The sequence below is a fragment of the Rhipicephalus sanguineus genome, chromosome 11, assembly GCF_013339695.2.
Source record: "Rhipicephalus sanguineus isolate Rsan-2018 chromosome 11, BIME_Rsan_1.4, whole genome shotgun sequence".
NCBI lineage: Eukaryota > Metazoa > Arthropoda > Arachnida > Ixodida > Ixodidae > Rhipicephalus > Rhipicephalus sanguineus.
In genome coordinates, this window is record NC_051186.1 from 82083374 (window position 1) to 82107773 (window position 24400).

Here is a 24400-nt window from a genome sequence, read left to right on the forward strand (position 1 = left end):
ACAAAATGCTCATGCCATTGATTAAACAACTCTAGATGGTTTATGGATCGATAAAACTACATCTGGTAATAAGATATTTTTGGTGTCGTAATAAAGAAAACATTAAAGGGGCAAATTTCTACACCTACAAAAGTCGGTCGCTGCCAAGACATTTCATCTACGCTAACATTGTGAAGAACAAACTGATTTTAAAGCAAAGCTTCGTTGCCAACTGTGGAGCGCTTTTTTGTGTGTATTATCTCGCGTATCTGTTGTCTAACGCTGGACAGCTTCGGCGCAACGGGTTTTCGTTTTGAGTCAACCATGTGGAAAATCTGCATGCTACCTCTGCTGGTTGAATATAATGACGATTTCATTAAAGAGTCGTATGAGATTTCTATTACGCAGCTACTGTACGAAGCTCTATGGTATTGTTGCATTTGCGCCATGCTATTTGACTATTTCTTGACGTCTAGTTGTGCTGGTTCATTGACGAGACGTAAAACTGACGTTATTCTTACCACTCGACAAAGCACGGCAAACGAGTATTGCGATGCTCGAAATAACTCTGCTGGCGGGGTTAAAATTAAGACAGGGTCGGTGATGAAAAAGTTAGCGGGCTGTTTCTGCCTCACACATTCGTTATCGCGTCGTTGTCTTTCTAAGTTATTACAACATTCCCTCGACGAACACGTTTTTTTTTTTCTCGACTGGTTGGACAAACGCTCTGAAACCAGCACTCATCGAAGAACTGCGGAGTTCTGAGCCTCGACGTCCAAGGAGATTTGCAGTGCCTTTTGGGCACGCAGTGATGTGAAGGATGCGAATAAAAAAATATTTGATAAGGAACACAGTGTATTTCTTTCTCTATTTTTATTTCAACAGTTGTTCAACACCTTCCACAGGTACACAAACGTGCAGACAAACGAAACATAACACCGGTATTGGTTCCCTAGAACTTGCTAAGTTAGTCTTCCATCGCTAGCTGTTCGCACTAGTAGACAAGTTTGTTAACTCTTTGTGTGCCTGAGTACGTGTAAGTGTACAAGTGTGTGGCAAGTAGTTGAAATTTATTCAATTCAGGAATCGATATTCTTTCACTGAAGCATTCCTTGTAAAGAGTGTGGCACTGCCGAACAAGTTTTGTTTGCAAATTCACCTCCACTGGAAATCCTCCTTGATTTAGCCAATTACAGCTGCAAGCTAACTTTAAAATGTGTGTTGTACCTTGGCGATTTCTGTTATGAAGAATTGCTTCAGAAATGCTAGGCCTGTCCAGAACTCTTGAGGAAATGCAAGAAACTGTAGTCAGATACAACTTTAGAAGACAGTCACATTTCCACCTCAAAGGCAAATGCGCCCACGCTTGCACCATTAAGCATGCACTCTAGACAGTTGTCATAAGTCGAATGTCGATGAGTTACATAACGGCGACTATTTGCGGTCGCGGAGCCAACTGGCTGCCATGCTTAAATATGTGGCTGTATAATTACGAAGTTATCTAGGCTTGTGCGAATATTCGAGCAGTTCGAATAGTCGAACGAATATTACAGTATATTCAAATTCGCTTCGAACCGAATTTATTCTAAATTTCGAAGTATTCGAAATGGGGAGCGAATAGACATACCCTCTGTAAAGGTGGTTTCACTGCAGTGCAGGGGTGCTGTACCGTGAATACACCTTTCCAGGGAAATCCCCCACTGCCGCGAAGCCACACTTCAAAGTTAAATGAACAAATTACCGTCACACTGATTCGTCATTTTTTAAGTTTAAAAGCTCGTTATACTGGCTTATATGCTCTAGGTAGAGTAAATTTTAAAACGTAACGTATTTTACAGGTTATCACTTGCATTCTACCGAAAGCCTAATCCAGCTACTATTCAAAGTTGCTTCCACTTCCCTTTGACCCAAAAAGAATGGCATTTGCACATGCATTGTTTCAGTTTTAAAAAATATTGAGCAGGTTAGTTGGGTCATGACAGATGCGCTCATTTTTCTTAATATGTGATATATACGATTCGAATTCAATTAAAAATTATTCAACCAAATCGCTATTCGCTTCAAATTTGCTTTGAACCTAACTATTCGCACAAGCCTAAAGTTATCGCTCTATTCATAAAAGAGCGTTACAGAACTGCAGAAACTATGCCACTTAGTAGGTGGTGCATCTCTCCGGGGGACAAAGTCAAGGTTCACTGTCTGTGTGACCAACTGTCCAAAACAAGGATAACTCAAACTAGTATATTTGCTAATTATATTATTTGCCATAATGTCTTTTGATTGCTTGCAAGCAATCTAAGGTACTACGACTAGCTCGTTGATCGTCGCTGAGATCATTAACCGTAACGCCTCTACGGTTTTCGCACTGCTGCGCTTATATTACGGGTTGTGGCTGCTAAATGTTGTCACTTAATTGCCATATTTATGACAAGTTTTCAATCTCGATGTCGTGGTCTACTGAAGGGATACTACATGTCTAAAGCGATTACTTCAGCTGCAATTATTAAATGTGTATTCGAGTGAGTGAACATATACAAAAAATATCCGAGTGTGCCATGACTCGACTGCAAACTGTGCCTTCTTTGAGAGCTTTGAGTGCATATGCTTTAGTGTAGTTCGCTACTTACACAAGAAGTCGGCACGGTTACTAGTTATTAAGTAAAGTCGGCCTGCCTGAAAAGTAGTTAGCGTAGCTAATGGCGACATACTAGTTGCTTTTTGAAAGCAACACTTAACACCACAGTTTCGCTCGTTTTGGGACATAAAAAACGTAGATGTGGCTCTCACAATAAACATGTGCAAGGAAAGAGCCCCTTGGCAAGTACCATTTTGCTTCATTTTGCTTTCATTTTAACCATAACTGATGTTGTCATTAGTTGGGCTAACGTTTCATGCAGTGAAGCGTACCTGAGAATACGGAAAAACTGTCTTATCGAGCGAATGCTTGTAACAAATGAACTATCACAACTGCACAGATGCTGTATCTTATTCCAACGTTACAATGAGCCAATCACTGAAGAGCCTGAAAACAATCCCTTATGCCACCCTAGTGCCATCAAACTACGCTGCCAACCATGTACGCACAATGCATCAGCTCTCAAATCGGTATCGTGCGTAGGTCTCGTCGAACAGTTCCTTGCAGTTGATGTTGGCGCGCAACTTGGCGCACAGCAGGAATATCCCGGAGAGCTTCCGGTGCAACGAATATGTCTCCTCGGGCGGAGGTGTGAGCCGATGCTGCAGCATCACGGGCACCAGGCTCTGGATCCGGCGTGTTGTGTCTTGCTTCCCGAAGTCAAAGAGGCCATCCTTGGAGAACGCTTCACCCAAAATCATGACTGCGTCAACGTGTGCCTTCTGCATCACCTGCACGCGTGGAACCGCATAATTTATCTTGTCGGAAGTAATGATTATAGTTGTCAGCACTATATTGGCAAAAAGTAAAAGCGTTGCGGGTCGTTACCTGCAGCGGGAAAGTAACTGTGCCGTAGTTTCAACAAAGTAATTTGTTATACATCTACAGTTACCACTTGCCAGTCAAGTAACATCATTATTTTTTTATTATGTAGAAACAGTAATTAGAAGGTCACACACAGAAATGTTATACATACAGTAGACTCGATAATTCAAACTTTCGGTTAATTCAAACGAATCATAAATTTTTATTGGCCTGCTATGTTTTCAGTGTATTTTAAAGGCATTTAATTCAAACTGCTCCACTGCACAAATTCGGTTAATTCAAACTTTTGGCTCGTCCATGCCTGGAAATATCTGCTGCTTTCGTTGCTTCTAGTTGAACATATGCGTTTTCATGTCACTAAAGGTCACAAATTAAGCTCATGGCCTGCCTACAAAATGGCCAAACTAGCCAAACTGTGTGCACCAGCAATTGCATGCTCAATGAGGAATGAAAAAAAAAAAACGAGTGGGTACCTTAGGCCTCAGTCTACTGCGTGCCGAACACGTCTTAGTTACTTTCGCTGCAGTACGCTGGTGTAATGTGGAACAGCGTCCTATTGGAAGGGGTGAGCTGAAGCATATCGAAAATTTGAAGGGGTCACTTTCAATCTGACATGGGAAGTTCGAATAGTTCGAATAGTAATATTCGAGTGCGAATCGAATCGAATAGCAAACGCTATTCGAAAAAGATTTGAAATTTCAAATATTCGCACACCGCTACTAGTTAGTAAAAACTTCTTCCTGCACTGAATGTGATAGCAGTAGTGATGTACTGCAAAGCTCAATACCATTTTGTGATATAATTAGACTTGAAAGATTTGATGTAAATGTGAACATGACAGTTTGAATTTTTTTTTTGCCCCGCCACGGTGGTCTTGTGGTTATGGCGCTCGACTGCTGACCCGAAGGTTGTGGGATCGACTCCCCGCCGCGGCGGCTGCATTTTCGATGGAGGCGAAAATGTTTGAGGCCCGTGTACTTAGATTTAAGTGCACGTTAAAGAACCCCAGGTGGTCGAAATTTCCGGAGCCCTCCACTACGGCGTCTTTCATAATCATATCATGGTTTTGGGATGTTAAACCCCAGATATTATTTATTAGTTAGAAAATTTTTGAAGTTGTACAGGCTGCCATGTCATGCAATATAACTTGGACTTACATGCACTAAAAAACTGATAGAAAAGTTTGTTCAGTACTTTGAATGCGACTCGGGTCTTGTCACAGTTGTGACTTGTCTTAGCCGAGCCATGTGGATACCAGCCTGCGCAAACTTGATCTTATGGGTTTCAAGCGCTGCCTTTTTCTATACTGTACGTACAAAAACATTTCAAGATGATAACATAGAACCTTGCTAAGGCATGTTGCCGGGCTAGTTGGTTGGGAATCTTAATTCATATGGCATAGCGCACCACGACAGGGACAAAGAGGGTCGCACACACACAGCTCTAACTTGCAACTAATGGTTTTATCTAGGCTTGTGCGAATATTCGAGCACTTTGAATATTCGAACGAATATTACAGTATTCGAATTCGCTTCGAAACGAATTTAGATTATAGGAAATTTCGAAGTATTCGAAATTAACGAATAGACATACACCGCATGTAACACCCTGTAAAGGTGGTTTCACTGCAGTGGAGGCATGCTATATTGTGAATACACCTTTTCAGGAGAAATGCGCACTGCCGCGAAGCCCCACTTCAAGGTTAAATGAACATACAGTAAAACTTCGTTAATTCAAGTCACTGGGACTGTGAAAAATCTAATTAAACGGGTTTTCGAATTAACCAAACATACAAAAAGCGGGATGCAAGGAACCTTGAATTACTGGAAGTAATCAGAGGTGGTCGTTTGCTGTGCCTGCTAGTTTGCGGCTACAAGGGTTATGTTTTCAGCAGTGCCTAGTCCCAATTTTGCCGCTAAACCGGAGAAACGGCGGGCTTCGCTGCTGCCAGTGCAAGAGAAAAAAGAAAGACGGTCTCGTGATCAACTGAAATGCGCGCCTGCGAAAAAAAAAAAAAAAAGACGTGCTTCGCTGCAACACAGTAGTGACACGCGGGCAGCATGTCACCTGCTACTCGCTGCGTCAGCGCGTCATGATGCGACCATTCGCCCATTCTTTCTGGTAAAATAAAGAATTTAATAATGACCAGTGTGACGGTTTTCGGGATGTGTTCTAGGTGGAAAAGATGATGATTGAAGTTTTGGAACTGAGTTTTCGAAGTAGGCGTTGCAGGCAAGTACTCCGCCAGCAGTACAAGTGCGCAAATTATCGGAACAACCGCCACTCTGAGGTTCGCATACATCGCGAATTACGTCAGACCGCCTTTCATTCATTTCTCAATTTTCCCAGAAAGAATGGGTAAATCATGACACGCTGACGTTGAGAGAAGCATGCGTCATGCTGCCCACGTGTCACCGCTGTGTTACAGTGAAGCAGATCTTTTCCGCAGGCGCACATTTCAGCTGACCACGAGACCGCTTTTTGTTTTGTTTTTTTCTTGCGCTGGCAGCAGCGAGGCTGGGATGCTTCACTTGTCACACATTAGTACCGCTACATTGCATTGCCTTGTGGCTCCTAAGGGTTCACGATTTAAACTCGGCGCAATGGACACGATATACAAACGAAGAATACATGAGGACAGGCGCCGGGTTTAAATCATGAACCCATACCAACTCGCCCAACTATCAGGGCTCCTAAGGGCCATCGTTTCTGCCGATTTGCAGCTAAATCGGGATCAAGAGTGGGCACGTGGCACCCAAAGTTTTCGAATTTACCGGGCTGGTACTGACTGCCGCTTCAAATTATCCCCTCAAATTTACATTGCAAAATAAGGGGCCGCAGAAATCCTTCTAACTATGCGGGATTTCGAAATAACAGAGTTCGAATTAATGAGGTTTTACTGTATTACTCTCCGATCGATTCATCATTTTTTTAAGTTTAAAAGCTTGTTACACCGGCTTATACGCTCCAAGTATAGTAAATTTTAAAACGTAACATATTTTACAGGTTATCACTTGCATTCTACCGAAATTCAAAAGTTGCTTCCACTTCCTTTGAACCAAAAAGAATGACATATACATATGCCTTGTTTCAACTTTAAAAATATTGTACTGGTTAGTTGGGTCATGACAAATATGCTCATTTTTCTTTATCATATGTGATACAAACTAGTATTCGAATTCGCTTCGACCAAATCACTATTCGCTTCAAATTCGCTTCAGCCCTAAAATTTACTATTCGCACAAGCCTAGAACTTTTATCTGCAATCACACATGCCTTTTATACAACCACAGAACCTATTTTTCTTGACACTTTACAAAGATTACGAGGGCTAACCTTGGCTTCGTAGCCCGTGAGGAAGCCGAGGTCCATGGAGCATTCAAGCACCCTGGACTCATCGCGGTCGGCTGCCGCCTTGATCACCCGCATGTACTTGTCCACGAAGCTCTTGTCGTATTCCCGGCATGCCCCAAAGTCGAGAAGCATGAGCTGCATGTGCAAATTCACATGTGAGCACTTCCAACGATTGTCAATAATTCCTCAGAAGCAACCTCGGACACAATTTTACATGGCTGACATTATATACTAGACTCGGCAAAAGGGCTGAACAACCTTCATGTCATTCATGACACAATACTAAGGGGGACTGGAGTGCAAACCGGAAAGATCGACTCCACAGAAACAGCCCAAACGCAAGAAAATACTATTCCAAAGCGGCTGTGGCATATTGGTGTGAAACTGAAAAAAATATATTGATTCTCATTCTTGCATCTGCAATACAATCAATTCCAACTGACAAATCAACAAACGTAGAGTTTGAAGGAATCATTCATCATCTAAAACAATTCGGTGTTTCCTTTTAGTAGCCCCTCTAAATGCATCAAAGCACTTTGTTAACATCAGAGCACTTTAGTTAACGTCAAAGCTCTTTAGGAAGCTTGTGTGAACATCACTTTTTTCGTTTGAAGTGAATTCGAATGGTAGCCAGTATTGAATTGTAACAGGGTGCAAGTTGTAAGTGGTAAGGTACGTCACATTTTAAAATTTGCCTGACTTGGCTAATATAAGTCCATTTAACATGCTTTTAACCTTAAGAAAAAAAAATGTTAATTGGTGTGGAGATAATATGCACACTGTACCTTGAATTGTGGCTTCACGGTAGTGTGGATTTACTCTAAATAAGCAGATTCACAGCATAGTGGCCCCATGGTGCAGTGAAACCATCTTTTCGGGTGGATTACACGCAGTAAAATACGGTTATTTGTTCGTTTCAAATATATCAAAATTTAGAAAATTTTAATTCATGTCGAAGCGAAGTCGAATACTGTAATATTCGTTCCGGTACTCTAAGCACTCGAACGTTTGCACAGGCCTACACTTTAGTCAACCTGCAGCAAGGATCACTACGTGAAAGTCGACCTCATATCTGTGCAACAGTAGCAAACTGCTCATTCAGAGTTGCACAAGTCAAACATCTACCTAAGCAAGTAGTTTGCACGCATTATGTGGCAAATGAACTACAATCGCTTGACAGAAGGAAAGCCTTGGTAAGCCAAAGGCAAGATGTATCAACAAGTTATGTAGCTGCACACAAAGGTGTCATTTATTGACTGCTGATGCCAAAGCCAACGATACTACATGCTGCATACGAGAAAGCTACTTTGTGTTTTCTCTTTTTGACTCGACATGTGCCCATTATATTTAATGGGCACATGTGCCCATTATATTTAACATGTGCCCAATACCACGGCCGCTCGATGAAAAACACACGGCGCGGCCTGCCGCGTCGCGGCGCAGGCAATGGGCGAGAGCGGGGAAGAGGAGTTGACAGTTGCCGCCGCATTTCGCTAGGAGGGCGCCAGTAGTGGGGGAGGGCTGTACGCAACGCGCGGGCGGGAAGGAGCACGCATTCAGCGGGTAGGTCGAGGTAGTGGTTGTTTTTCTCCACATGAATCGCTCGCACTGTTTGTCACTCGAAGCAGTTTGCGCATGTGTAATATTTTATACGTTAGGCAAAATGCCGCGTAACTGATGTGTGCCGTTGTGTTCCATGAATGCATCGAAGGACCCGCAAATACACTACTACGAGTTTCCCAGTAACGCAGAACGCAGGGCAGCATGGCTGCGAGGACCCGGCGGGAAGGGAACATTATGGCAGCCTAATGACAGGTCCCTGGTGTGCGCCTTGCATTTTACGGAGCAGTACTACAAGAAGACCGAGAAGTTGAGGTGTTCCCCAGTTATCCAAGCTACATGAGCACGAGCAGCACGCCTGCTCCGAGGAAGAAGCGGCCACGCTCCGAAATAGAAGCCGATAATGCGCAGTCGCATGCCGAGTGCTCGGGCAATGCTGCTTTAAAATGCCCGTTTTGTCATTAGCCAAAACGGCTCGTCAAGTGACAGCGCTGAAGCCACGACACCCAACAACTTTGAACTAGAGAATGAAACGTGTGGGGAAATGGCATCGTTTTCAGATGCATCATGTCAAACTACATTCGACCTTGTTAAACTGACAGAAGAAGCTAAAAAAAAAACGCGCTGCTTCCAAGCAAAGATCGCTCATATGAAAGGAGCACTGCAGGCCCTTCAAGAAAAAGTGGATGAGGCTGAGGAACGCGCACAGTTTTATGAAAATAACACGGACATTGCCTGTTTTATGAAGGTGCTCAATGGTGCTGCGCAAGGTGACAAGACTGCCGAGTTCGTTAGAAACCAAGTGCGCATTTTCTCGACGAAGAACCCCTACTACAGTGACGTCATTCTAAGGGAATGTGTAATTTGAACGGCATGCTTCAATAAAAGTTATGAGCATTCAAGGTCCAGAAATATCTTTCAGCTCCCTTGTAGCTCAACGCTCCAGAAATATGTAGGCCATTTAACATGTGGAATCGGCGTCACTTCGTTGATAAAGGAGCGGCTGTGCATCGAATTCAAGGATATCACTGTAGAGCAGGAAGCGTTCTGCTCCCTGATCGTTGACAAGATGGCCATACAGCAGAGAGTCATATACGACCGACAAGTCGACAAACTTTTTGGTTTCGTTGACCATGGTGAAGAAGAGCACTCAACAGCGGTACCCCAAGTGGCAAACAGATTACTATGTTTTGTTATAAGAGGCTTGTCAACATCATATATTATTCCTGTCGGCTATTTTTTCATGAGATGTCTGAAAGGTGACCAGCTGTTCTCTATGACCATGGACGTGCTGAAAGTGGACTTACGGGACGGACGACTACGCCATTGAAGTCTGCAAAGTTTTCATCAGAAAGCTCTTACGAACGCTTCTTGCCAACTGGGCAGGAAATGTTAATATGTCTGTTGAGCGTCTCGTACGGTTGGCGCAAAAACCTCTGGCCAGGAAAGTGCTGCGCCTGTGATTCCAATAACACAGTGATCCTTTTTTCACGCATGTGTTGTTCACAATGCTTTTGTTTCTAAGGTGTGAGCAACAGTCATTCTGGAAATACAACCGCACCTGCCAATGAGCGACTCTCCTGTTGATAAAATAACTGTAGCACAAACATACATTATTGAGGGTGACCAGCGCAACGGCAACAAAAGAGAGAAAACGTGACGCAAAAAATTGCAACTCGCACGCACGAGCAACCACTTCAGATAAAACTAACACCAGCTATATTTAGGTTGAAGCATCGCCGGCGCACATTCGGTAGGACGATTACCAATATAGTTAACGCTATAGCAAGTTTATTGTAACCCTTTAAAAACTAACAAGCGCATAGCAGCTGCGCTGTGAAGCCGCGATCTGACACAATAATTCCGGCGCTCTCGCTTTCGGTCTCCCCAGAGGCTCCCCCACTGGTGGCGCCACGGCGGCAGGCAGGAGCACTAGGCGCGCGATGCAGTATCCGCTCCACGCGGCAGGCCGCACCGTGTGTTTTTCATCGAGCGGCCGTGCCATTACATGTACCCATTAACATGTGCCCGACATGTGCCCATTATATTTAGTGGGCACAGCGTCACAGCAGGAGCCGAAGATTAGGTAAGCACTTTATAATTTTTTTCTTACTCAACTTCCTTATCATTCACACTCGCATAATGCATAATTAGTGGGAACTGCTTGCCTGATCGGTGTCACCGTTGTAGAAGAAATTTGACCAGTTAGGATCCGTCTGCATGAAGTTGAAATCGTACAGCTCCAGCAGGCACAACTTCAACAGGCTGTAGCTCACCTGCAGAGACAGATACCAACAAAAGGTATATGCATACTTCAATGAGGAGGGTCATGTCAACGTATTTCTAGTGCACCCATGCATGCCCGTTACTGATACTCCTGGTTCTGGTCACACTGCAGATCCCATTACAACAGTCAGATCCGATAAGAAGATGGCTTCATTATATACGAGAATTTGTTGTAAACAAAATTTCGCATAACTGTGCCATTGGCATGACTATCCTGTTTACTTTGTTGCAACAGATAATTCTTTATATGAGTATTTGGTATATTGAGGTTTGACTATACTAGCAAAACTAGCCACATCATAAGTCAACGCACTATTGGCCGTGAGATCGACCTATAGGTGGCAGCACCGTCGCCGTGTTAGTGTGGAGAGGTGGTCGGAGGCGCGTATACAAATGCACACAGTGGCGCTTCTTTGCGAGTGGTTTGTGCCGATTGTCAGCGAATAAAATGCGTTGATTGCAGCTTACTGGTAATATATATGCTCTTCATTGTTGAATTGACGCACGAAGGTCATCCAACGTTACTATATTACTAGTGAGAAAAGCGCAATCTGCCGAGGAAAGGGATGCTCGCCCTGGATGACAGTCTGCGCTTACGCACTATATGACTTAATAAAGTGGCTGACCGGGCTAGTTGGTTGTGCATACTTAAGGTTAACAGCGCGAAAATAACACATAATAACACTGTCTGCTCACAGACAGCGTTTTGGTACAGAAGTACCAAAGTGTTCTTAACACCTACGTTGTGACTCACGCTTGTACACAGCACGATTAGAATGCTATTCTGGTATGTTAAATAGGCATGCGCACGGGGGGGCAGGGGGGGGGGGTGGCCGTTTTTCTAGTCTTTCTCCTGTCCGCCGTGTGTTATTTTCGTGCTGTTAACCTTAAGCACTATATGACATTTTTTTTTGTTTTCTCTGTACGTGTTTAGCTTGTGTTTTGTGTACTACGCATTGCATTAGCACGACTGAACTACTTAAGTGTTTACTTCTTGTTCATTTGTATACCAGCCCATATTCCTGTGCAATGAGTTCAATAGCACTGTTCACGCGAATATGCATATAGTATACGAAGGTAAGAGTTTAGCACAGAGCTTTCATCGATTGATTACGTGCACGACAACGATGCAACAAAGGTCCGGTTATTTTATGGAACAAGTGTCTTTTTTTTTTTCAAACTTATAATGTCCGCTGCCTTCCATCAATTTATAACAACTCCACACAAATGCTCAAGATAATCTAAAAAGAAAGGATGAGGTTTTGCATGAAATTATGCGACATAAATGTAAGGCACGCCGTCGGGATTAATTTTGAACATCTGGGTCTCAAAGAGTATCTAAATCTAAGCACACGGGTGGTTCTGTATAAATTTCGCCCCAAGTTAAAATTGCGCGCGGCAACTCCGTTTAAAACTGCCGTGTCATTCCATTGTCTGTTTTTTCTTTTCTTTTTTTTTTTTTAGGGACAGTTTGACTACCAAAGTCTCAGACTTCACTTGATAGAAATATTTCGCTGTAGTGGGACCACCACCGCACAATAAAAGGACATCTTAAGCACAACTAAAGCTCATCATGAACTACAGTGCCACGGTTATACACCTAACAACAACGCGAAAGCGCATGAGCCTCGTTTTTGTTTACCACCGATTCACTGAAACGCTGCATTCACAAACTATTTAATGCTCCTCATGTTTGGGACTATGCCAAGTGCACTTTATCATGTGCTTGAACCAGAAAGCGGCACCAACACTGAGATGATTCTGGCGAACGAAGGGTACGACACCAATACACAGCCCTCTAGAAAATCGCACTCACTGATCTTATTACAATGCCCATGCAGCCGAGCAAGCTCCTTTGCTTCTGTACACCCTGTTAGGTATACGTACGAGCAGTTAAACTCGCGCTAACATAACAGAACAAACCGCCCTTCGAGAACGACGTGCAGGACGTACGCGCACATGCAAACACGACGTGGCTAGCAGACGACGCAGGGAGCAATCCACACTAGGCGCGCTTCAGCCAGTAGCCGCCAGGCGGTGACTCCGCTCAGTCTCGCGGCCAATAGTCGAATGCTTGTATAATGAGGATGAGCAAATTATTTATTTGTACAAATATACATGTTTGTTTATAACAATGACTGGTATCACAAAAGTATTTCCTCACTAAGTACGGCTTCGTTATGATGAACATTGACAAGTACTATGAGTACACAAACGGACATGTCAGTTTCACATCTGCCGTTGTCCATTCCACATTATCTCAGAAACGCAGCCAGGGCTTTGAGCCTCGGCACGATGTTTCAGACTGTGCACGGTTGTAATCTTCCTCGTAGTGCGTGTATTTCACGGTGTGCCTATTTATGTGTGTTATAACATAGTCTAATGACATCATGCTAACCAGCTCGTTCCTTATTACATACATATCTTCTGTAGGGCACATACAGGTGCTACACACACTGGCAACTACAACTATACAATGCTTAGCTCAAATATTGCAGTGTAAGCAGCTACTCGCTGATTGCTTTACGTAACACCGATTCCCACATTGCGTGGGATCTGCTAGAATTCTTACCTTTAACAACTGTTTTCACTAGTAAGCAAGTGAAAAGGGGGTAGTCATCATCTGAACAAGGCGATGACGACTCCTTTGTTCATTTTTATTTCAATAAAAAAACAATGCACAGAAGACAAAATGAGCGAGTCGATAACTTACCCGGTTCCTCAGTTCTTGCGAAGCGTCAACGAGCTTGTCAACAGGGGTCCCCGTGATCAACTCAGTCGTGTACACCTGGGCCGTCGACAATTCGTCAATGACATCTGGGACGTAGTACTCGGGATATGGCTTCACCAGGCTCCTGTGGTCAAGTCAGATTTGAAAAAGCTGTGAGATGATTTACAACTTTCTTGTTCTTCGTCCTCTTTTCACATAAGTAAGAAAATTTGGAAGAAAACCTCAAAAGTACGAGAAGAGCACGTACTTGAACTTCTTGGCACACTCGGCTTCCCGCAAGTAGTCGACTTCCCAGGCGAGTTCCTTGCGGGCCACGGCCACGACGTTGTCAATGTACATACCTGCATGAGTACAGAAGTACCAAAGTGTTCTTCTGAACACCTACGTTGTGACTGACGCTTGTACACAGCACAATTACAATGGTATTCCGGTATGTTAAATAGGCGTGTGCACGGGGGGCAGCCCCCCCCCCCCATTCACCTAAGAGGGGGGGGGGGCAAAGTCTGCCCCACACATTGACATAATGGGGGGGGGGCGCTGTGACTCGGGGGAGGGGGGGAGGCGCGCAATGTCAGCGCCATACATTGACACAATTGGGAGGGGGGGCGCTGCGACGAACCTTCGCCTCCCTTGAAGGTGAACCCTGCGCACGCCTATGGTTAAACATATGGTGCCTAATAGTGTCGTGGTAATGCGCTGGTAGTACGTATTTTGCATGGGATCAAAAATGGGAGGACAACAAAGATCACATTGTCACTGTTGGCTTTCATGGAAACAAAAAGGCTGTGATCAGTAGTGATTAGATTGTGCATGCTGTATGTAATTAAACTCAAATGAAATTTTACATCATTGCAGGAGCTAGCTGCAAAGAAATGGTATGTTTCAGAACTCTACGGTGAAACTCTTGTACAAACATCGCAGTTATGCCACATCACTAAGGATCATAAATGCGTAAATCAGCTGCTAGTAAGTGCGCCAAACTTTATTTAATATCACATTTATACAATACATAAAATACACAACTGCAAATCTGAGTTACCAGCAACACTCACGATTGTAACACTAGTAACGCCCACGAATCTGGGACCTATATACTGTAACCAATAAACACAGCGCCTGTTTCTGTACATACAATCTTTTTGTTCCGAGTGAGCCTGTGCCTATCAACTTAATATCCTTGGCTCTAAGCGAGAATGTTTCTCATGATTCATTTCTTCGAACATCGTCACCGACTTCTATTCACCTCCCGTCTCGCACTGGCCATTCTAAGCTCACCGACAAAAGTTAAGATAGTGAAACGTCATGCAGCGGAGCATGTTACCTAGGACCAAGAAAATATCTTAAACAGCCCCTGAACAACTTCCGATAATTTTTTAACATTTCAAGTAAACGTGCGCATCGAGTTCAGAATGCTGTCACGATCAACAATGCCAAACGTGGCAGCGCTACGAGCCACGGGCGCGCCACAAATTCCAAGAAACGATCCCTTCTCCTCTCTGGGCCTTTTGGTAATCCACGGCATTGTCCGTGACGTCAACAATTGTGTCTCGTCATGTAATCCACAAAAAAGAACCTGTTTGTCTGCTCACAGCTACACGCGTTCGCCACTCTTCCTCCCTGCACAGTAAGGAGGAGCACTCGGCCAGGAGGAGAGACACGCCGATGAACGGAGCATAGCGAAGGAAAGAGCCAAGTGAGAGGGGGGGTCGCTTTTGGATCATTAAACGCGTGTGACTCTGCTATTACGGCACCATTTCAAAAAATTCTCGCGGCTATGTTTTCATTGTAGACTCACGCCCAACTACAACACCACGAATAAATTTTGACCTTTGGATGGTTTAGGGGCCCTTTAGTTGTGGAGGTTAATAATAATATCTGAGGTTTAACATCCCAAAACCACGATATGATTATGAGAGACGGCGTAGTGGAGGGCTCCAGAAATTTCGACCACCTGGGGTTCTTTAATGTGCACCTGGATCTAAGTACACGGGCTTGAAACATTTTCGCCTCCATCGAAAATGCAGCCGCCGTGGCCGAGATTCAATCCCGCGACCTTCAGGTAAGCGGTCGAGCACCATAACCACCAGACGACTGCAGTGGGTCCCAGAAAATATCTTGTACAGTTATATCAAATTACATTTGTATTGAATTATTTTGCGATTCGATCCACATTTGATATACCCGCCAGTTTCAGTAAACCCAGGCTCCACCATAAACTGTTGAGTGTGAAGAGTATAAGATACTGCTTTCTTTTTTCATATAACCAATAATTGGTGCTTAGGACGCAGAGGGAAAAAAAGTGGGGACAATTGGACGGTGCGCTGTTCCCTTATTTTTCTGTCTCCATACAAGGAGCTGTTTATTAATTATGTTACACATCACCTTGTCCAGCTGTCCCTTCTTTTTCCTTTTCTCACCTCTCGGTATAATGTCCCAGTATTTGAGAATGGCCATGAGGTTGTTGATATCGCTGTTGATTCCTTGGGCAACACCTGGATACTGCAAAGCAAACGGCACACCATATTTCAGTATCGCTCCTTTCGTCCATCGAAGTTAAAATGAAGTCATCTCATTTCCATATCCCTTAAGTGAACAAGAAACGAGGTGAAAAAAAAAAATGCTGTCAACTATTTCAGAGCAAGTATAAACTGACTAGCCGACTTGGCTAGTCAATCACATAACGTCTGCATTTTTTTATCAAGGTCTTTAACAAGAGCAGGTGTGAAAATGACTTGCCAAGATAATATCGTTTATGATACAATTATAATGTCTATAATACAAAATTACTGCACTAAAAAAAAAATGGCACAGCTACACACTAGTGGTGTGAAGAATGGGGAAGCAGCATAGGTGGTGGCATTGCCCTCCTCCTTTCCCTCACCCTCACTTTCCCATCCCACCCCTATACTATACATGACTATGCTTGCTCTCTCTTTTCTCTATCTCTTTTTTGTGTCAGTTTCTTTCTATCTCTTTTTCTGTCTTTCTATCTTTTTTCTCTCCCCTTTCTTTCTCTAATCTTTCTCTCGCCCATCAGGGTTACTGCATCCCACAATGGACTGACCACAATGGACTGGTGCATGTGTTCTGGGAGCGAAGCAAAGGACGAAGAAGAGGACGAAGAGAGCGCGTGCCGGTTCGTGATGATGATAATTTTCTGGTTTCGCCACGCAGCATAACGAAAAGCTTAAACAGCTGCGCTGTCAAAAATAAAGCAGGCATTGAGCGGTTGGTTGTCTCGGTATCGAGAACTAAACAAGTTCATAGTAAGTGTACTAGGCTTTCAGAACTCGGACAGGAACACCGGCATTAATTAAGAATGTGCGCGTGTGGGGCGACTGGACTGAGGCTGAATGAATACAGTAATAATATTGGATAGTTGGCATTAGCCAACACTAGGTAACATTAGCCATCACATAGCCAGCAGTTTGCCAACTCAGTGCCGGTGGCATGAAAGTATAAATGTGGTAGTAGTCCCATAATAAGTAGAGCAGTATTTATCTGAGCAATGCAAATGAGAAAATTATCAATAATGTTAGGTAATATTTCTTGGCGCGTTAGCAGGCATGTGTTTTCGTTCTGTAGCTGTAGAAAAGCTGTGCCCAAGTACAGCAACATTTGATACAGTAGAACCCCGCTGTTACGTTCCTCACTGCTGCGTTTTCCCGGCTGTTACGTCGTTTTCCGCTGGTCCCGGCATAGCTCCCATAGGATACAATGTATTGGGAACCCCGCTGTTACGTCGTAACTGTCGGACCATTCCCGTATGATACGTCGCGAAGTGCGCCCGGAGCCGACCGAGCGACTACCAAAGAGAGCGGCCATGGTGCATTTTCACGCAGCTTGGCCTCGTTTGACCGTAATATTAGCCGCATGAGAGGCGCAAGCAACAGAATCTTTCAATTGATGCAAACAAAAGCATGGCTTTCGAGATTCAAATTGCAAAAATGGCGTCTATGACGTAACTGCTCGCGAAAGCAAGGCCTTCGAGATTGGCATTTACTATTGACAAAAGCATAGCCTTTGAGATTTGCATTGCACAAACATGGCGTGTATGACGTAATTGTTTGCGAAAACAAGGCCTTCGAGATTGGCATTCACTTCTGCCATCGCATTGGCGTAGACTCATCATCATCGTTATTTGTCGGAGAACGGGAGGAGTTCGAGCTGGTTGGAGCTCACATGGTCGTGCGTGCGGTTCGCGGTCGGACTCGCCGCGCCGGTCGTGATTGCGTGTGCTTAGTTCTTTCATGCCTACAGCTGTTGGTGTTAAAAAAATCACATACGTTGATTACATTTCTGTGGATGAGGCTGTCCTAAGCTCCGCGTTTCTATCCATGACTAGATCGCGGCTGAGCGTGCCAATTTTCGTGCTGCTCGTAAGAATTGAAATAAAATTCTGTACCACTAAAATATCTTGCCGTTTTTCCTGTTTTTCGGCTCTTACGTTTCCCGTCTCTTACGTTTATTTCCTACGGTCCCTTCAAAAACGTATCAGCGGGGTTCTACTGTATGAAGACTGAGTCAAATAAAGCGATATTAGATTCATTGTTCAAATGTTTCAGATATTTGCTACCGCTGTAAAAGAGAGCAAGAAGCTCTGGCAATCACTGTTTCTGCATGCAATATAGTTAATTTGGTCAGAAGTTATGAGACATCAGTATAGCTAATTAAATTAAGTGGGCGGAACCAAGAAAGACATTTTATTTACATATAAAAACAAAAGAAAGATGCCAGCATACCTGAATTTTGATTGCCACCTCCCTACCGTCGTGCAGGGTGGCAAGGTGAACCTGGCCGATGGAGGCTGCTGCAAATGGCTTGCGCTCGAAAGATGCGACTTTGGATTCCCAGTCGGGTCCCAATTCTTGCACCATCACCCTCTGAACATTAGGGAATCAAAGAAAGAGCATGCACATGAGTTCACTGAACAATGTCATTACTGCATCCATCATAAGCCTGACGACAGAGTGAATTTAATGGTACATGTGGACATAGGTTGGCAAAGTCACACGTGAGTCGACTCACTCAGGCTCCGACTGAGCTGCGAGTCTGAGTTCGAGTGAGTCCAGTTGAGGAGAATTTTGGTGAGTCCGAGCCCAAGCGAGCCCTAAGCGCGAAATATATCATATTTTCTAGCGCATGACGCCGCCCCTGCATATAATCCGCACCCCTAACTTTAACTCTACTAAAAGAAAAAAAAATAATATGCATATAACTCATGCCCCTACTTTTTAAGCACATCTTCCCGTTTCTTGGTGTGGGTTAGATGCCGAGAAAATACGGTATTCCTTTAGTGAGTCTGGTCAAGCTACACATTTTTTGCCGATCAATGCGTGCAGAACTTTGTGTCGACTATAAATTCTCTATTTATTTAATACCTGAAAGACCTAGTATTAAGGATTTTGTATGAAGGATAGGTGAGAACACATTCAACACAAATGCTCCCCTTTCACAAATGAAGTAACGTAAACATAAAGTGACTCATTTAATGAACACCGTTGACATTAATAGCTTTAGTGATCAGATTGTTGCAGGTGACGTCTGTAGTGACTAAAGATACAAGTGATAAAAAAAAGAACAAACGGAATTAAACATTTTTTTTTGTTTTCCTGAGCACCAAAAAGAAACTTACAAATTTGCAGCCCCGTAGTGGGAAATAATGAAAAATTTAAACATAAATGTTATGCAAAAAACAGACCAGAATGTGAAACCAGTACTGTGCAGCTGATCTGTATAATCTGTTACACATGTACTGTTTCGAGACAGTTGCGGTGTGTTTGTAGAAAAACTTATGCTTTAATTTCACATTGACTGTACAGGATTCGTTCCACCTTCTATTTTAGGCCAAGCGTATAAAACATCCTGATAACGCGGTCATGTTCCTCACCAGTATGGCAGGGAGAATCCCCTTGTTACAAATATTTGCGGGCGACGGGATCATACCTAGTTCAATGTTTTCATGATTTTCTTTTAGAAAAAAACAACAAACACAAACACCCTTGTTAGGAAATTTGCAACTTATGGATATCTTCGCATCTCTTGTCTCATAAAGAACAACTGAAGGTGCACGGGAGTGTACCTTCAATTTCAAAGGCCTTGGTATCCACACCAAATTGTAGAGCCTAGATCAATGATAAAAAGACATGGTTGATCCCTCCTTCATAGGAATCGGAATAACACGAAAGTAAAGTGTGCCCTTACAGAAGTAACTGAACATTTACTGCACATTGATATAAGAGAGTTTGCACAATGTATATTGATGTCTGGCAGCTAATGGCACCATTTAACGTGCATGCACCCACTTTCATGATTGATGGTACATCGCCATCCTGACGACTAACGTCCATGTTAAATGATTAAACAAACCCTTGTGGTAGCTGTAGTAGTCAACGGTGAAAGCGTAATCAAAGAACGAGGTGTGATAGCCAGAAGAGCGTCGCATATTGGACGCAGAACTTGGTCGCATCCCGCGGCATGTTAAAATGTGATTGAACACCGCGGCAGGACTAGGATAAACGCAAAGCGCGTCGTGCCACCCCGGTAGCCCAGCCGCGATCTTTTCGGGGTGAGCGCGTGAGTGGGGAACGTGGTGTTGCAGCCAGGTGAGGCAGGCGCTTGTCCCAGAGCTATTTTTGGTTTGGATTTGCGTGATGCCATGAGCGAGGCCGACGCTTTTACGATGCTTGGGCCAATGTCGCCACCTCGCGGTGTGTGAAGGCAGTGACAAAATTGAACTTCTATTGAAAACGAGCTGAATGGGAGGGACGTGTAATACGTTGCAGGTGCTAATCGCGGAGGTCACAGTAATGACGAATTACTGTACTTCACTGCTCCCAGAGGGCAACACCACCCCGGCGACCGGGAGAGTGGTAGATATAAAAGGCGCGTTTGCAAAGCCTCCAGAGTCTGTGACCGTGGCGCAGTGGATAGCGTGACCGGCATGTGTTGTTGCGGAACGAGCGGTCGTGGGTTCGATGGTCGGTGACAGAACCTTTTTTTCTTTGCCATCTGATCGTGTACCTTTTCTCGATGTCATTTCCGTGACGGAAATACGTCATTGGAGTCTTGGTGGACCCCGTCATAAAACACTTTCGTGTTAAACAAAAGTAATTGGGTTGATGTTTATGCTTCTAAAGAATTTCTGTGAGAAGCTGTGTCTGCTTTCACGAAAAAAAAAAATGTTTGGTTTGAGGCTGATAACAAGTGCTTCAGTGAGGATCAAATACTGACATGGAGGTCGTATCAATGTAGTTTATTTAAAGGGGTACTGAGACGAATATTTTCAGTTGTCATTTTTTTGCGTCAAATGAAAGGTGAAGCCCTCAAGAGCCTAGAAAAGGTAGCGCTAAGCACGAGTGTGCCCTGAAAAAGTCATTACAGTATGTTTTTAAAAGCTAGTTTCGGTTCCTACTGTACCCTGACGTCACAAAACGGTATGAGCTTCTCGTCACGTGCTCACACAATATATAGCGAAGTTTCCACGGCCGCTCCGCATCGTGGCTCTGTTGGTGATGCTGGTGATGCACAAGCGGCCATTTTGGAAGTTTTGATGATGCACAAGCGGCCCATCTTAAAAGTATTGGTACCTAACATCATCACAACTAGCCAGACTGCTGCGTGAAGTCACCAGAAATTGTACTGTAGCCTGACGTCAAGCTAGTGTCGATGTGAGTAGGTGTGCCATGGAAAAATTGACTTTAATATCAAATTAAAATATCTCATCAGCATTTCCTGACTTTCACACTTGCTCAGAGCCGTCTCTGCATACAGGAGATATGTATGGCAGAGTAAACTCGCCTTTGAAAAAAGGTGTCACTACCCCTTTAAAGGGGACGAGGGTCTGAAAATGGCAATAAATCATTAAAATAAATGTAGAGCTGTGCGAATAGCAAAATTTTGGGTGCGAAGCGAATTTGAATATTGAAGTGTGAGTGCGAATCGAATCGAATATTTTTCAAATATTTCTAGAATATTTTTCAAATACTTCAAAGTGAAGTTGCAGTTAGAGAGGATTGCTAAGCATATTCTTAGGAGATAGCAACATGAAAGTGTTTCTTTTTGGTAGGTTGACGAAGCACTGGCGGGGTGGTGTTTCATATTTGTCTTATCTAGAATGAGGCAATGTAGAGGCCAAATAGTATTTATGTACATGATTTGGTGCACCAAAGTGTTGCCGAGCAACGCTTTATACGTGATAGGCAAAGATGCCATTTCCTCAGCCTCTCCTCCTCTTCAACTTCTGTGGAAGCACCAACTGATTGGTGGACAAGGGGTGTGCTCCTTCAAGTCCGTAGTTCCAAATCTGCTCGTAGACGTCAATATATAGGAAAATTCTGAAATTTTGGATGCTAAAAAGCTTCGGCTTCCGATTTTTTCGTCTTTCTGCCCAAATTTCAGGTCCATAACAGCATCAATTGAGCCCCCACCTCTGCCACATCTTTCATCTCCATGTTGGAACCAGCATTTGCGACCGTAGCAGAGCTTGAAAGGCAGCTTTGCCGCAATACAGGGGTGTGATGAGGTGAAGGGTATTGAAAATCTAGGGACCACTTCCAATCGGGCATTGACTGTGCCTTGGCAGCGCCTCCTCTATTTTTCTGTGCCTGGGCGAAGGAGCGGAGCGCAATGGGAACCGGCCGTCGGCGTTATTGCGGCTTTTAGCTGCCGGGTGCCGCCACCATAGTAGAGCAGCCGCCGCGTCGTCGCTCGCGGAAACGAATGTCGTGGCTGCATTCGAAGAGAGTGCTATTCTGGTTCAGTTTTCGTCTGTATCGCATTGTTTAAAGTATAATGAAAACTTGTAAACTGGAATTATGAAGCAGTTGTCGTTCTGGGCAACCAGCCCATTTCGAAGGCATGTGTCTTTCGCGGCTATTTGATCGAGACGCTCGCGCGTCGTCTGCTAGGCCAATTCCAGAGAGCGCATGCCAGTGATGCGCGGAAAATTGTTTTGTCACCGTTACGTTCGCTTGACTGAGAGTCCGGTTAGTTGACCGATCTCAAAGTTGATTTTCGCAAGCATATTTGCCAAGAGCTGATACTGAATGCTTGGGCGCTTAAAGTTCCCCGATGCGTGCTACCCGCTACTGGTGTAGCACACTATAACGCAAGCCATGAGTTCATGCGCTGAACATAGCATAGAATGATACTAAAGACTTGCTTCCAGTGACATAGTACATAATGGATTGTCAGGTGTTTGGCCAGTACGCAGGTAGCTGGCCATGGGCTCCGATTCCTTCAGCTTCTGGGACCTAATGTCAGCGCTGCATTCACATGGCGGCGTCGGAGGTAGCGTTTGCTACTGGTACTACATGCATTCGTTGACTGTTCGGACGCAATACGGTCACGTTTAGGGATACTTGCCATGCTTGGTTCAGTTGTTACCTTGGGCTGCAAATGTGAAGGGTAGTCTGCAAAGAATGACGCTACTGCATCCTTCGTAAGCCGCTGCTTCTTGTATTGTATGAAATCTTAGCGTCGTAAACGACGGCTGCATATTCTAGTGTAGTTTGAAGATGTATTAGGAGACCAATTATCCCGCCTAATTACTGCAAGCCACCTCTACCGAACACCAGCGGCAGCTGGAATTTCATGGAACGACAGCCGAACAGTGTATTAAGGCGAAAGCCTTAGATGCCTCATCAAACGCGAAAATTGACCATCGGTGGCGTCAGCACGAGTGATGCAAAAATAATTATGTGATAACGTCATCATATGACGTCACAGATAATAAAATTTTGTGACATATGGTCGTGACGTCACATAACGTGACGTCGTCATATTACATCTTCGCTTGGTCAAAATGGGCCGATCACGGAGGCAGTGCATGCCTTCGCTGATGTGCAGAAAGCTTGCGTGCACTGCCTCCGATCCTTGAGGCTGTAAGAAAACCATGTTAGGCGCAGAAATATCTCGGGAGGCAGGGAATGTTCAATACATTGACTGGAAAAAAAGATGGCTTCCCTGTGAGATTTTTTTTTCTTTATCAATAAAGGGAAATAAAAAAAAGATAATCGTGATTTCTTTCAGTTCCATTTGCAGAGTGGAACACAACAGTATGACATACTAAGGCATTGGGGCGGTTGCAATGGACTGAAATAGAAAATAAAACGCGAATACTATCAAACTCGAGTGCAAGTATCGAACCGGCAGTACGGCCTGACAGACTGCTGTGGAATACTTACAGCGGGGATGGAAAGACACGCGAACATGCGGCATCTGCATTCCTTGCTGTTTCGCATCTATTTTCAAGTGGTTATAGACTCGATGATTGATGAGAACACGACGTCATCCATGACACAATAAAAGACCATCTAGCATCTTTTTATTGCCGCCACGGTTAGAGCGTGATGAAAACAGCGCGCCGCTATGTTCGCGTTTCTTTCCATCCCCCTGTACCCGTAAAAGCCTGCAAGAAGCACAAATGCAATTAAAACTCGGATGCAAACACGAATTCGTGAGCTTCATGATACGCGCGGCCGTTCAGCGCCAGCTTCCCATAGTCTACTTGCACAGCGCCACCACGCGGCAGCGGCGAGCGGACGCGAAGCGCGCGCTCGACGGCCTGAGGAGAGCGTTCGCCCAGGCACTGAAAAATAGAGGAGGCGCTGGCCTTGGCCAAGTTCGACCGTAACGGAGCTCGAAAGGCAGCTTTGCCGCAATATGAGAGTGTAATGAGGTGAAGCATATTGAAAATCTGAAGGGGTCACTTTCAATCGGACGTTGACTGTATTTGTTTTTGGGAAGTTCGAACAGTTCGAATAGTAAAATTCCAGTGCGAATCGAATCGAATAGCAAACATTATTTGAAAAATATTCGAAATTTCGAATATTCGCACACCCCTAAAAAAATGTCGATTTTCTGAAATCACAATTTCAAACTATTTATAGTCCAAATTATACTCTGGAAAAATAGACTTTCTTTCCCTTACAGGCTCAATAGTCTAAATGACAAATGTTTTTAAAACTTCAAATGCGATTTTCTCGGCTTTGTTATTTTTGTGAAGTCAACCTGGCTTACAGAAGTTT

At 44.1% G+C, this 24400-nt stretch overlaps 1 protein-coding gene across 1 annotated transcript in view; it reads right to left on the reverse strand.

The window, feature by feature from the left end:
- Positions 1 to 736: 736 nt before the first annotated feature.
- The window catches only part of LOC119373427 (atypical kinase COQ8B, mitochondrial), a 35596-nt gene continuing 11932 nt past the window's right edge, over positions 737 to 24400 (reverse strand). Inside the window, exons 6-12 of the mRNA XM_037643453.2 lie at positions 18113 to 18253; positions 15788 to 15869; positions 13618 to 13711; positions 13353 to 13494; positions 10522 to 10629; positions 6776 to 6928; positions 737 to 3345 (exon numbers count right to left, since the gene is read on the reverse strand). Coding sequence (XP_037499381.1) covers positions 3070 to 3345; positions 6776 to 6928; positions 10522 to 10629; positions 13353 to 13494; positions 13618 to 13711; positions 15788 to 15869; positions 18113 to 18253 — 996 coding nt within the window. The 3' untranslated portion in view covers positions 737 to 3069. The remainder of the gene's footprint in view (positions 3346 to 6775; positions 6929 to 10521; positions 10630 to 13352; positions 13495 to 13617; positions 13712 to 15787; positions 15870 to 18112; positions 18254 to 24400) is intronic.